Source organism: Equus przewalskii, chromosome 17 (genome assembly GCF_037783145.1).
Source record: "Equus przewalskii isolate Varuska chromosome 17, EquPr2, whole genome shotgun sequence".
NCBI classification, from domain to species: Eukaryota; Metazoa; Chordata; class Mammalia; order Perissodactyla; family Equidae; genus Equus; species Equus przewalskii.
This window is the reverse complement of record NC_091847.1, coordinates 14,537,815-14,553,546: the sequence shown is the minus strand read 5'-3', so window position 1 is coordinate 14,553,546 and position 15,732 is coordinate 14,537,815. Positions and strand designations below refer to the sequence as shown.

Here is a 15,732-nt window from a genome sequence, read left to right as displayed (position 1 = left end):
AATTTCCTCTGTTTATCCTACCTTGCTTGGCTTTAATTAAATGTTCCTAGATGGCAGAGTTCATGCAGTTTAATGCCCTTTGTACCATGTTCAGTGTCAGAAAATGCACTGGTAGGCATCGTTGCTGAATCATAGCAATAAACACATGTAGAAAATATTTCTACATTATTCTATTTCAAAAGTAGTTAAGTGATTAAGTATGTAGGTAATATAATAGCATCATTGGCAATAATAAACCTCCCCAAACACTAATTTGAAGCCATATCAAGTTAAGACTCAACCAGAACTATGTTAATGTCTGTAATTAGGGTCAATGTAGACCAAGGGGTCTCCTGTGGCTGCTAGAAAGAATTAATCTCTCAGATGCAACAGATGATAACATTAATGGCTTATGCTAAGAAAGATTTGCCTGAGACTTCCAATGTCCCTTGACTGAGCTGCAAGGATGTGTTTTTTATATCTGTATTATCAGCAAGTCTCTTTGCAGCACCAGTGACCTGCTCAATACTCTCTAAATTCAGAGAAGGTTCAGCAGCTTGGGCCCCTCAAAAGATACTTGAAAAGTTTCCCAGTTAGTGTGCCGCATAAGCTGGAGGCAATATAGTGATAATTAATAAAGTGCCAGACTGGATAATTGTAGGAACTGCAAAAGATACTAAAACGTTGTTACCGGAGGCACAGACGCACCTGTGAACGTGTGAAGTTAATTTGTGTGAGGAACATCACATGAGAGTGAATGGGGACGAGGGTGTTGAGATTTTTTTTAAACAACTCAGATTGCGAAGCTCTCTTTAGAAAAAACAAATTGATAGAAAGAAACTCCTGCTGTTGAGATAATGCAGGGTTTATTAAAGGAGTTCTTTCTCTATTCTTTGGTTATGTGTGCTTATCTGTGACCTTGAGAAAAGTTTAAGAACTGTGGTATTAGAGTTTTCTAATCCCCATGGGACATTGCCCTTTTAACCAATTTTTAAATAGCAATAAATGTCCCCTTACTGTGTAACAATATACCTTCTAGTACTGTAATCTTGAGAGAGATGATCTTGTGTTCAATGTCACCCTAAATTCCCCACAGTCTAGTTTCCATCGTTTCAATACACAGTAAGTTAGCAAGAGAAGAAGGAAGAGAAAGAATGAGGATACCTACCTCAAAATATTGTCATGAGGAAGATTGAGGATTATTGAAAACTACAAAGTTATCAGCAATTTACAGAGCTGATGATAGATAACGATAGATCTATTGTTATTGTTTTGTTGTTATTTTCATTATTATTGAAATGGATTTTTGAAAAAATGAAAAACAAAATCCTTCACATGAATTATTGCCAGTGACAATTCTGACCTTCTTCTAAAGTGTCTTATTCATGGGCTGTACAAGATGGATGTACATGCAGGCAAAAACTCTAACCATATAAGGGTATTTTCTCCCAGACCGCTCCAGTTTCTTGCATATCTGGCTCAGAGATTGACAAACTATGTTACTCCAACAATAATTCTCTGACACAAACAGAGTGACCCATAATTCAATTCAATTCTGATACTGACTACCTAGAGTTAGTACAGACCCTACAGGTTAAAGACTCAGGGACTGCCCCCACTTCAGATACCCAGCTGCAAGTCCTGAGTCCCCATACTACCTGCATTTCTGTCCAACTTGGTTACAAATTTGATGGTTCCCACAATCCCCCTTCAGGTTTGGTAAGTTGCTGGAATGACTCACAGAAAGTGCTATACTTAGGATTACTGGTTTATAGAGGATACAAATGAAGAGGCAGGTCAAGAGGTAAATAGGGAAAATCCAGAAGAGTCCCAAGCACAGTCTCTGTCTCTGTGGAGTGTAGGTGTGCCAACATAGTATATTGATATGTTTACTAACAAGGAAGTGTCTCCAAATCTCATTATTTAGAGGTTTTCATCAAGGTTTCATCATGTAGATGTGATTGATTAAATCATTGGCCACGTGATTGAACCCCATCTCCAGCCTTCCACCTTCACTGACCTCTGGATAGGGTTGAAAGTTCTAATCCTCTTATCAGCTGGTTGGCTCCTTGGGTGACCAGCCCCCATCCAGAAGCTATCCAGCCGCTCTCCCCTACCCTACTTCTTGTGTCATCTTATTAGCATAAACTGGGTATGGTCAAAAGGATTAGTTATTAATTACGAAAGACGCTCATCACTCAGGAAACTGCAAGCATTTTAGGAGCTCTGTGTTAGGAACCAGGGAAAAAAGACCAAATATATTTTTATAATATCATGCAAAGTTTTCCAAATATTGATTAGTTTGAGTTTCTTCTCCTGTCTGTTGTGTTTTGGGGATTGCTAAGTAGGAAATTTTTTTTGTTCTTCAGAGAAAACAGTTTCGTGGAAACTGCCCTGACATAAGGTTTACAGAATTATTTATATATGTATTTTTCTGCAAAAATCATACAAACTAGTTTGCCTAAAATTCATACAGAGTTTATTTTATATTTTTGTTTGTATTTTGTAGGCTTTTGATGCGTCAAGTCAATTTGTTTTCATTCTCTTTATATATGAAATTAAATATAATCTATTTCAAAAAAAAATCACTTCACTCTCAATGTATTTCTCCTTCGCTTTGTTTTTAATTCTGTCTAATATCAAGTTTATTCAATGATAAAACTATGGACTCAGAGTCAATCAAGTACAGTGTAGTGTTATATATACACACACACATATATATATGTACCTTGAGATATATATCAAGTGTAATTATTTATGTATTTGTGTTTTAATCTGTTTCACTCTAGAATTTTCCTTTAAAGACATTCTGTCTTTAATGTAAATGTCTTCTTTTAAATATAAATATGCAACCTGTAAGAAAACAAAAGCATGGAGACAGAAAATCAGACACCACAAAATGTGGCTATTTCTTTTCCTTTTGATCAATCCAACATGCAAATATAAAAGCAGTTTGTTATTTAAAAAATTCAAGGGTTTTCCTTTTTTTTCTCGTAATGAAAATAGTAGCATAGTCATTAACTGATAACATGGAGAAAAGACATGCTAGCGATTTTTTCTTAATGAATTGTTTAATATAGCTTCTCCAAGTTTTTCTATCTATCTGCATAATCACACATACATACACGTGAATATATATTTGTAATAGGAATGAGAATGCCTGTTTCACAGTGTTATGATGAGAATTGAGATCTTTTTGTGATATTTGCATATCTAAATGTATTTTAATCTCTCTGTTTTTAAACTTTTTAAGACAGTTGTTTCTTTTTATTTCTAGGTAACTTTCAAAGCATCAAGATATTCAGTTTCACCAGATTTAAAATATGTTCTTCTTGCCTATGATGTCAAACAGGTAAAGGAAAGATCTTCTTTGAAAAATACTTTTCTTTGTGATGCATTCAGGTGATAGTTCGTAGTTTTACTTGGTCATCTACTCTCCTAGAGAAGATTTGGCATATTCAATAGCTGCAGGGGGACACTGATGACCAATATTGCATAAAAGAGGCTTGGAGATGATGTCCTTTCTTCCACAACTGGCTAACAAATAACTGGGGCAATCTGCCAGGTGCCTGTGCTGGTCCATGTCCATCTCTTTTAGAGGGGAGTTTGGCAGAGTTTAGCAAATCCAACAAATGAGGGTTTTTGACATTTTCAGGATAAACTTCACTATATACTTGAGTGTTTCATCTATGTATAGATTAGGGCGCTTCCTAATGGTGTGCCCTGAGCTGCCTGCAATGTGTACAGTAGGAAGGGACTGGTGAAAATATTGGTTCAGGTTCTGATCACTGGATTCTTTGGTAGTATTTGAACATAGCCTTGTGGTTGCAGAAAACTCTGAAAGTGTGGTGAGCCAAGGATTCAATTCTGAACAAATAAAATGTTCTAATTGCAATTAGTGTTTCATTATTCCATGTCAGCTCTATAGCACGATTAGAGCAATATGTATGGTTGTTGGGTATTTTGTACTTAGATATAATTCGAACTGTTAAAAAGCAAAGTAAATGTTGAAAAGGCAATTCAGCAGATTAGTTTCTGTAGAAAATAAATGATTGGAAATCACTCAAGAAAGTTTTATGTGCTTTAAGACAGACAATAAAAATTTATAGGCTTAAGGCAGGAAGCCTCGTATAATGCATTGAAAGCCTTTGAGCACATGAAATTTCACAGTTGAAGGGACCTTCTGTTTGATGCTTTTAGTCTTTTGGGGTAAAGATGTGCTATGTGCTTAGGCTAGTTCATATTTTCTATTTAAAATAATTAATTTACACTGAAAAAGTCAGGGAGACTGTAAACAAAGACATCTTTTGCTATTATAAGTTGTGGCCTTTTTCCTTAAGTTTTGCTCTGTGTTATCTGTATTCATTGAGGCTTTGAAAAATCACGTGTAATAGTAAGAAAAACACTTGATTTTTATAAACAAAAATATTAGAATATCCCGAAAAGATTTTTAAATAACATTATTTATTTAAAGAGTTTTAACTTAAAATTACTGCTCTATTAAGCTGACAATGAACATTAAAAAAATATCAGGTTTCAGTAGCTACAATAATCAAAACTCTGTGGAATTGACAGAGGGATAGACACATAGATCAGTGACACAGAATAGAAAACCTAGAAATAGACCCCCAAAATATGCCCAACAGATTTTTTGACAAAGCTGGAAAAATAATTCAATGGAGGAAAGATAGTCTTTTCAACAAACGATGCTGGAGCAATTGGACATCCATCAGCAAAATAAGCAAACAAACAAATAAAAATACATTGACCTAAGCCTCATACTATATAAAAATCCAAAATAGATTATGGATTTAAATGTAAAATGTAAATCGACAAACCTTTTAGGAAAAAGCTCACAGCAGGAAATCTTTGGGACCTAGGGCTAGGAAAAGAATCCTTAAACTGTACATCAAAATTACAGTGTATGTAAGGAAAAACTGTTGGTCTCTGAAAGACCCTGTATTGATGATGAAAATACAAGCTACGGAATGGGAAGGAATATCTGCAATTCATATGTTCAAAAGGACTAATATCTTGAGTATATAAAGAACTCCCAAAACTCAACAGTTACAAAAAAACAACAGAACAAAACAACTATACGGTCAGAAAATAGGCAATGACATGCAGAGACATTTCATTGAAGGGCACATACAGATGGCAAATAAGCTCATGAAAATATGTTCAACATTATTAGCCATTAAGTAAAAGCAAATTAAAATGACAATGGAATATCACTACACACCAAAAAAAAATGGATAAAATTTAAAAAATAATGACTAGATCAAATGATGGCAGGCATGCAGAGACATCGGACACTCATACATTGCTGTTGGGAATGTGTAATGGTACAGCTACTCTGGAATATAATGTATAACGATAGGTTAACTTTGGATATTTGGCTAAAATATGTCAGGATTCTATGAGAATATAACTAACACCATAAACATATACCTATGGACCAATTTTAATATTTTGCCTTCTTTTTTTATTTTTTGCTGAACTTCAGGAAAAATAAAGATAGTTTATGTCACATCAATCTTTGGAAGTGAGAGGAAGCTATTTAATAATTAAAATATGATCAAACTAATATAATTTCATTCATTTATTCATTTTATTTATTATCATCTATCAGGTGCAAACTACTGGGCTAGACATTATGCAGGATGTGTGTGTGTGTGTGTGTGTGTGTGTACACACATCTAAACACAAGATTAAACCATCTCCTTCAAAAACATACAATCAAGTAGTGGTGATATGACACGAACACTTATATCCCTGACATACAGTATTGAACGATGTGTCACAAGAGCGGTAATATTAAAGACTAGAGAAACTTTCCATTCGAGATAATCGTGTTGGAGAGGGAAGCACATGCTGGGCTTTGAAGGGCAAATAGGTAACGATGAGTAGAAAAACATTCCAGGTGGAGGGACAACGTGGGACTTCCTGGAGGCAGCAGTAGGTCTTCCAGGGACAGAAGTCAGTTCAGAGTAGCCCACAGATTGACAATTTTGACAGATAAAACAAACTTGTAAATCAGATTGAGCCCAAATTATGAAAGAACTTGAATCCCATTCAGTTCTATATGGTTTATGCTGAGATAGCAATATGGCATCATTTATGGTTTTAGAATAATTTAATGCCGTGGTTACTTTGTGTATGTGTCCGTGTGTGTACGCGCATGGGTATAATGCCCATTAACAGAGATGGGAAAAAACAATCATACAAAATCCAACCACCTAAACACATCCACTAAAAGTATATTATATGTTTTATTCCTTTTATCTCTCTTTATATATAAATGTAGGGAAATAGGAATTATCATATATTAGGCATTGTTTTAGGCAAACACTGTTATTCTCATTTCAGAGAAGAGAAAGCCGACCTTAGAAAAGCTGGAAGGTGCAGGATCAGACAGATTTAGAAATTTACCCAAGATCTTTCAGCTAGCAAGTAGTAGTTGCATACCAGCAAACTGGCTTCTACAATCATTTGTCTTTATCTTGTTTGTAAGGCAGGTGAGCTGAACTGGAAAACACAATCAAAGGCTAGATTCCAACCACTTACAGATACTCCTTATTGTTGGACCTTAGTTGTTTTCATGTTTAAAAATGTTTTGTAACTGTTTTTGAGTATGTCCTCTTTTTTCCTGAATTTGGTATTTCTGTGGGATCCATATCCATAAATGGAATTTCTGTGTGAAAAGATATAGCAAAATTTTTAAGTGAACTGAAATTCATAAGAGTTAACACAAAGTTAGTAGTTTTAAAGTGAACAATTCAGTGGCATTCAGTACATTCACAATTGCGCAACCACCACCTCTGTCTAGTTCCAAAACATTTTAATCACCCAAAATGAAAACCCCATGCCCATTAATCAGTCACTTCCCGTTCTCCCTTACTCCACCGTCTGATAACTACAAATCTGATTCTTATATATGGATTTACCTATTTTGGATACTTCACATAAATGGAATCAAAACATATGTGACCTTTACGTCTGGCTCATTTATTTAGCATAATGTTTTTGAGGTTTATACACACTGTGGTATGTATCCATACTACATTCTTTTTTATGGTTGAATAATATTTCATTGTATGTAGGTACCATGTTTGTTTATCCATTCATCCATTGATGAACATTCAGGGTTTCTTCACCTTTTGACTATCATTGAATGGTGCTACTATGAACATTTGTGCACAAGAATTTTTTGAGTACCTATTTTCAATTTTGGGGGTATATATTGAGGTTTGAAATTGCTAGATAAATGATGATTCTATGTTTAACTTTTTGAGGAACCACAAAACTGCTTTCCAAAGTGGCTACACCATTTTACATTCCCACCAGGAATGTATAAGAGTTTCAATTTCTCTGTATCCTGACCAACAGTTCTTATTTTCATTCTTCTTGTTATAGCTGTCCTAATGTGTATGAATTGGTATCTTATTGTGGTTTTGGAGTACACCTCCCTAACAACTAAGGATATTGAGCATATTTTCATATGCTTGTTGGTCTTTTGTATTTCTTCTTTGGAGAAATGTCTATTCAAGTCCACTACCTATTTTAGCTGTCTTTTTTTTTTCCTTTGTGTAGTTAAGTTTAAGAGCTCTTTATATATTCTAGACAGTAGACCCCTATCAGATATATGATTTGCAAATATTTTCTCCCACTCAGTAGATTGTTTTCCACTTTCTTGATAATGTCTTTTAATGTATACATTTTAAAAATTCTGATGAAGTATGACATCTACTTTTTTCTCTTGTTGTACATGTTTTTGGTGTTATATCTAAGAATCCATGGTCATGAAGTCTTACCCCTATGATTTCTTCTAAGAGCTCTGTAGTGTTGGTTCTTATATTTACGTTGTTGATCTATTTTGAAACAATTTTTCTGTATTGTGTGAGATAGGGGTCCAAGTATAACACATTTTAGGGTTCCTGTTATATATTGAAAAACTGTGCTCCAAAATGGTTATATTGGTTTATACTGCCCTTAGACAATGTATGGCCTGTTATATTACTGTGTTCACCCACAAAGAACTAAATCTTAAAGAAAGAGTAATTATTAAATTGATAGATTAGCCCAACAACTAACCAAATACATACACACACGTGCACACACAATCAGTATTAATTTTATAATACTGTTTTGTAATAATGCAGTAAATTGACCAAAACTTAGTGACTTAAAAAAAAGCATTTACTATTGCTCACTGTTTGTGTGTATCAGGAATTTGGGATAGGCTTGGGTGGGTGGTCCTGGTTCAGGATCTCTCATGAAGTTGCAATCAGGTATCAGCTGGGGCTGCAGTCATCTGGCAGCTTGACCGAGGCTGGAGGACACACTTCCAAGGTAGGTCACTCACATGGATGGCAAATTGGTGCTGGGTCTTGGCATGAGTCCTCAGGCCTTTTCATATGAACCTCTTTGCAGTGCTGCTTGAGTATCGTGCTAACATGGTACCTGGATTTCTCCAGAGTGAGTAATGCAAGCGATAAAGACAGAAACTCCAATGTCTTGTGATCTATCTTTGGAAGTTAACTGTTACTTTCACAGTATTTTTGTTTTGTTTTGTTTTGTTTGGTCACACGAGTCAGCTCTAATTCAGTGTTGGAGGAGACTACCAGGAGGTGACCATTTTGGGGGACTGTCTTACAGGCTGGCTAACATAGATCCCAAATGTTTCCGTCCTACAAGCGAAGTATACTCACTCTTTCCAAAACCCTCCAAAGATTCATCTGTTACAGTCCAGCATTTTGTCAAGCAGATTAGTCTCCTCAGGCATGGTTCCTTGATGATAGTCCCTTGAAAAGATTTATATATTCATATATATACTCATATATGTTTATCCATATAAATATAAAGATGTGCGTACATTTAGATATTTATTTATTTTAATGTGTATTTGAATATCAGTTTGACTAATATCTCAATTTTGTTATTTTTGTGGTAAATAATATATTTATATACTCCATTCCTTTATCTTTTGTAGTCTTTGTATGTTTTTTAAAACATCCATTTATATAATCTAATTATTAGTTAGATTATAATCTAATTATTAATCTAATTATCTAATTAATAGTTTTATTATCCTTTCTTTAAATATATCATCAATTTTTGGCTTTACGTTTTTGTTTTGTGTGTGAGGAAGACTGGCCCTGAGCTATCATCTGTTGCCAATCTTCCTCTTTTTGCTTGTGGAAGTTTGTCACTGAGCTAACATCTGTGCCAGTCTTCCTCTATTTTATGTGGGATGCCTCCACAGCATGGCTTGATGAGTGGTGCTAGGTCTGCTCCTGAGATCTGAACCGGTGAACCTCAGGTTGCCAAGGCACAGCATGCAAACTTAACCACTATGCCACTAGACTAGCCCCAAGCTTTAGTTATTTTTTGACTTAGAAAAAATTTGAGGGACTGGTCCCATGACCAAGTGGTTAAGTTCACGTGCTCTGCTTCAGTGGCCTAGGATTTACTGGTTGGGATCCTGGGCATGGACCTACACACCACACATCAATCCATGCTGTGGCAGCATCCCACATAGAAGAACTAGAATGACTTACAAATAGGATACACAACCATGTACTGGGGCTTTGAGGAGAAAAAAAAAAAAGAAAAAAAGAGGAAGATGGGCAACATATGTTAGCTCTGGGCCAATCTTCCTCACCAAAGGACAAAAAAAAGAAAAAGTTTGAATTCTGTGATAAAATTTTGTCTTTTAGATTGCTGTGTTTTCTTTTGTCTTTACACTTAGAAAAATGCCCACCAATATGATAAATATAAAATTGTGCTGTTTTGTATTTTTCTGCATAAATATTTATTCTATTTTATTTACAATTGCTTATGGTGACAAATGATAAAAACTCACCTTCCTAATGATCATAATAATGAAAAAAAACCTATCTTTTATATGAGTGAATGTAATCATAGCCAGTCACCTCAGAAGACTCCAAAAAACATTTTTGATGTATTATTAGCAAATCACACAACACAATTGAGAGATGTACGCTGGCTCATGGGTGCCACACCTGTCCTCAGCGTGAGTTTTCCCACAGCTATAATGAAGAGGAAGAAAATATGAATACTTCTCAAACTTACTGTCTTGAATAATCTTCTGGTATAAAGAGAAAGGCATGTGGTAGTAATTCTGCCTCAAGGATTCTGTGAGAGAGCCAACTATAAAGGATCTAGCACTGGCTTTTGGAGTCAAGTAGCTTGCTCGAGAGAACTAATTCAGTCTTCTCTCCCTAGCCATCTCCTGAGTGTGAGTCAAATGTCAATTATTTAGTATAGGCTGAGTTTAGAAGGTGTTTATAGGTCAACAGTAAGTTTTCCTATCTGTTACCTGTGGCATCTCAGTGTTAAAACACTAACCTGGGGTTATCAATGTTGAAAAGTTTTATTCAGAGTTTGAGTTGATATAATCGTTCTGCCTGAAGTATGAAAAGTATGGTTCTGACTTTTTTTAGCCTTTTACATGTTAACTATACTATTTAATCACTGCAAGGATCTGCAATTATAGTGTCCGTAGTCATAAAGCAAGTATGATTACTAATATAGGTTCATAGACAGTTTTTGAAGATTCTGTATCAGGAGCTGCATCACAACTAAATAATGTAAGATACAAACCAATAATTTTTTAGTACTTTGCAAAGAAGCCAAAATAATACTAATTTTTGTTTTGATATGAATTTCTATCAAACTTAGGCTAAATCTTTTCTCTTGAGATGCATGAGTATTAACTAATTCTAATATGAAAATATGAAGACTATTTACCCATGTAAATTATTTGTGCTCTATAATATTAAAAAGATAATTTCCACTAAGTGAGAAGTTGCTTTTCTTTTGGGGTTAGATTAATGTTTCTCATTGTCTGGGCCTATAACATGGCTCCTAGTTCATCTTCTCCATAGAATTCGAGAATATTTTATGCTTGTTGTAGTAGGAATCCCTAGATAGATCAAGATGAATGCTTTTTGACTGTAAGAATCTTACATTATGGTAAAGGCTCTAAGATACATATTCTGCTAACTATATTACAAAGGAAAAAGAGGTAATAAGTGGGGAAAAGTGGAAGAAAAGATCATTTATGATTGGAAGGAAAGATGAGTCTTCTGTAGGGAGGTAGAGACTAAATGTTTGAGAAGATTGTCCTGCTTCAGAGGCACTTCAGGGTAATCTTGTAAGAGTCTTCTTTCCTCCTAACTGTCTTTGCCTCTTTCAAAAAGGAGAAGTCTACTGGCAGTAGTAAAGCTTAAACCTGGCTGACTCTACTGAAGTGCCTTGGTGGTGGGTGGAAATATCTCTGATAGTTCAGTTCTTTTATGCCCAGCCTACTACCCACAATTGTAGTAGCTGGATGACCCTCGTAGGCATCTCAGTAGGTGACCCCCTTTACACAGAAACAGACTCTAAAGCAAAATAAACCTAGAAACCCCCAGGTGGATGCCCCTACAATACTGGAGAAAGGAGCAATAAATCAGATAATCTTTAACACTTCCCTCTGGTTTTAAATGTTAAACTTGCATGATCAAAGGCCAAATAAATAGACAAAAACAAAATAAGTCCCACCTCATATATTCAGATTGTTGAGTTTATTCCACTATTTTTTAAGATATAACAATATTTGAGATAAATATTTCTAAAATAGTGGTATATTTCCTGCATTATTAGACCAAGAAAAGAGAGGCCACTAAATGCTTTTCTCCCTGGCTTGTGACCATCTTTATAAACAGTGATTACTCTAAAATAACTCAGGGGGAGTTTTCCAGCCTGCATTCTCACATCTGCGTCCTTGTCTTAAGGATGGGTTAAGGATGAATGAAGAGTCCTAGAAACAAAAACAAGTACTGGATGATATCATTTATATATGGAATTTTAAACAGCTGAACTTGTAAAAGCAGAGAATAAAATGACGGTTATCAGGGGATGGTTGGTGGGGGAGAGGACAGATGCCATTTTAGGGTAGAAACTTACAATGAGCAGTAAATAAGCCCTAGAGATATGCAGAGTACAGTGAATGTAGATATAATGTATCATAATCATCAAGCTTGCTAGGGGACTAGGACTTAATTATTTCGACTACTAAAAAGAAAGGATAATTATGTAACATGCTAGAGGTGCTAATTATTGCTACAACGACAATCATATTATAATATATAAATGGATCAAATTAACGTGTTTTACACCTTGAATTTACACAATGTTATATGTCAAATATATTTCAATTACAAGTAGGAGTCCTGGAAATGGAGGGATAATGTGCTTACATCATCTCTTGTTTGAGAGGATGCCATGACCCTAGTAGATTTGCCTGCAATCCATCTTGTGCCTTTTAATCAGTTTTCCACACTTGAGCTAAACTTATCCTTTTAAAAAGAAAAATATGATTGTGGTCCTCTGTTTAAAATCTTGCCAAGGCTTCTTGGGAAAGACACTGGAAGTCCGAAGACAGCCTACAAGGCCCTGCCCACCTTTTCAGAATCCCCTCTCACACCTCTCCCTTGGCATTCAGCACTTGTGGGATTTCCTAGAGCACCTCCACAGCCCCTCTGCCTCCAGTCCTGAGGCTTCCACCACTCTTCTCCCTGGGACAAACTCCTGCCTCATGTTCTCTCCTTCATCTCGATAACTTTTACTTATTGTTTTGATGTCTCCTTGAACATATCTGACCCAAAGATCAAACTGTTCCAGACTTCCCTGATTTGGTCAAATTCCCCTATTATAAAAGTTTCATGGTACTTTCCCTCCCCTTGGTAGAATTTGTCACAACTCTAATTGTGTCCAACATGTCTGGCATAGCATTGCTCAAAAACCACCCCCCAGAAACATAATGTATGAATTAATAAACCATAACCTCTAACAAACTTTTCCATAAAGAGCCAGATGAAGATAAGTTGCCCTTCTCTATGTCTTTATGGCACCTGGTTCATACTTACATTTTAATATTTCTGTCATTATATTGAACATGTCCTTCTATGAGTCCATCCCCTTGACCAAACTATAAGACCCTAAATCAAGAACATTACTTCATGCATTTTAACGGCCGTAAAGTTTTCTACAGTGAACAGCACGTAGTAAAAACTTAGTCAGTGTTTATGGAATGAAAGCAGTGATCCTCATTCTTGGCTTCTACATCAGAATCACCTGCAGAGTCTTAAAAATTATTAATGCTTAGGTCTCACCCTGCAGAAATCCTGATTTGGTTGATCTGGGATATAGCTCAAACAGTGGTGTTTTAAAAACTCCCCAGGAGATTGCAACGTGCAGCCAGCCAGGGTTATAGACGAATGAATTTAAATGCACTGATCTCTTCCACTTACTAAAGACTTTCCAGACTCCAAACAAAGACTAGAGATAAAAATAAAACCTACTTTTCTTATACTGCATGTACTTTGTGCCAAAGTTTGTACTTATACACCTTTATTCCTTGCACTTTCATTTTATAATTGTTGGTGTTATTCTTATTTTATTGGTGAAAATACAGAGGCAAAGGAGATTCCCAAATTTGTAGTAATATGACTTAAGATGGAAAATTTTTTTTTTCTAGAACAGTAGTTTTCAACATTTGCTTCCAGAATAGCAACATCAGGATCTCTTGGGAATTGTTAGCAATGCAGATTCCTGGGCCCTACCCAGACTCACTGAAACAGAAACTCTTGGGATGGGGCCCACAACCTGTGACTTAACAGGCCCTCATAATTCTGATACACATTCAAGATTGAGAACCACCTGTTTAGAGGCACTGATTCCTTAAAATCCAAGAGCTCTACCTGAGAAAAGACCTAAGGAACCTGAACTTAACCATGCCCATGGCAATGATTTAGAGAAGGTACCATTAGGAAAGATGATCTACCATTTTTTTCTTTGGTATTTCAAAATAATTTCATCCTGGATTTAATATCCAGCTCTTCCTTTATGACCTTGGACACTGGTCTGTCCTCATTTTCCCTTCAAGGTGGATGCTTAATCTGTCATATCTTAATTGTATGTGGCTTAGTGGGGAGCACATGAGATTTGGAGGAAAATATGTGAGTTTATATTTAGGTTATTCGTCTTAAATTTTCTAGCTAAAGTGTAGGATGCACACAGTACCATGCACAGATGATGAGGAGAGCCAGATGAATTTTTACAAAATGAACCCATCCCTGTAACCATCATGTGAATCAAGAAGCAAAACATTACTGTGCTTATTTCCAGTCACTGTCCATCACAAAGAAGACCACTGTTCAAGTTTGTAACATTTTAGATTAGTTTTGTCTATTTTTGTTCTGTATATATATACATATATAGTATGTACCCTTTTTGTGTGTCTTCTTTGACTCAACAATAACTTTGTGAAATATGTCTTTATTGTCCAGTAATTGGATAGCCCCTTGTTCATTCCCCCTACTATATAGTATTCCACTGTATATATCATAATTTATTCATTCTACTGGTGATTGGACTATAAAGCATATATATGTTTTTTATATATATATAAATAATAGATTTTTGTGTTGGATTATTTCTCTGATCACTTCCTTTCCTATCTTTACCCTGTTTATTCTTTGGCAACTATTTAAAAAAGGGGTTGTAGTAGAGGGAACAAACATTTGCTGAGTACTCAAACAGTGCCCCTTATATGGTCAGTGTGATTGTCAATTTAAACCTCCTGACGTCCTTGCTCCTTGGCCAGTGATATAATTGTTGACAGAGGGAGGAGACTTAAAGATGCTAACTAACTGACTAAAGGACCCCACTTCACAGCTGCAACACAATCCCAGATGCTAACTAACTGACTAAAGGACCCCACTTCACAGCTGCAACACAATCCCAGATGCTAACTAACTGACTAAAGGACCCCACTTCACAGCTGCAACCCAATCCCAGATGCTAACTAACTGACTAAAGGACCCCACTTCACAGCTGCAACACAATCCCAGATGCTAACTAACTGACTAAAGGACCCCACTTCACAGCTGCAACACAATCCCAGATGCTAACTAACTGACTAAAGGACCCCACTTCACAGCTGCAACACAATCCCAGATGCTAACTAATTTACTAAAGGACCCCACTTCACAGTTGCAACACAATCCCATTTTTCTAGCCAAAAGCCACTGGTCTATTGATCATACTGCCATTTTGAAAAAATTCTTACATACCTTCATCGATTGTTTTCTGTACTCTGGCATAATTGTTTTCCCACTCATCTGGAATCATATCAACTGTATTCTAGTTACGTGGTTGTAAGATAAATGGAATTTGTATTGCATATCATTATTTGCTATACTCAAGTGCATTATTAAAATTCTCCAAACTTAGTGGTTATACATTTTATTTTTGTATTTGCTTCTTAGATGTTGTTCCTCAAAAGTAGCCAACTAAATCATTGCAGGATGCATTTTGATGCCATAAATCTGAAAATATTTTGAAGAAGAAATAAGTGTTCCAAAATATGCTGAAATCTAGATATTATAAAATCTTGATGATCAGAATATTTGTGGTTAAGCACTGTCATCCAGTATTTAACATCTCCCATACCAAAGAAAGTTATTTTTTCTATTACTCTAAGTCATGCTAAATTATAAATAGTTTATATTTCACCATTTAAATGTGTTATTTTATGTATTATAAGAATATGTTTGAAATTATTGGTCTATTTGAGTTATTTAACCATTACATTTTTAAGCCATATTTGAAAAGTGAATACTTTCTTATATTTACATTTTTTTAAGACTTACAAGAAGTAGAAACAATATTTTTTTAAAAACT

The 15,732-nt window shown here is 35.4% G+C and overlaps 1 protein-coding gene across 4 annotated transcripts in view; it reads left to right on the top strand.

The window, feature by feature from the left end:
• Window positions 1–15,732, top strand: part of DPP10 (dipeptidyl peptidase like 10) — a 1,232,656-nt gene that overhangs the window by 944,556 nt on the left and 272,368 nt on the right. For all 4 annotated transcript variants that reach the window (XM_070581203.1, XM_070581202.1, XM_070581204.1 and 1 more), the window contains one exon: window positions 3,257–3,331. In XM_070581203.1, the coding sequence (XP_070437304.1) occupies window positions 3,257–3,331 (75 nt within the window). The remainder of the gene's footprint in view (window positions 1–3,256; window positions 3,332–15,732) is intronic.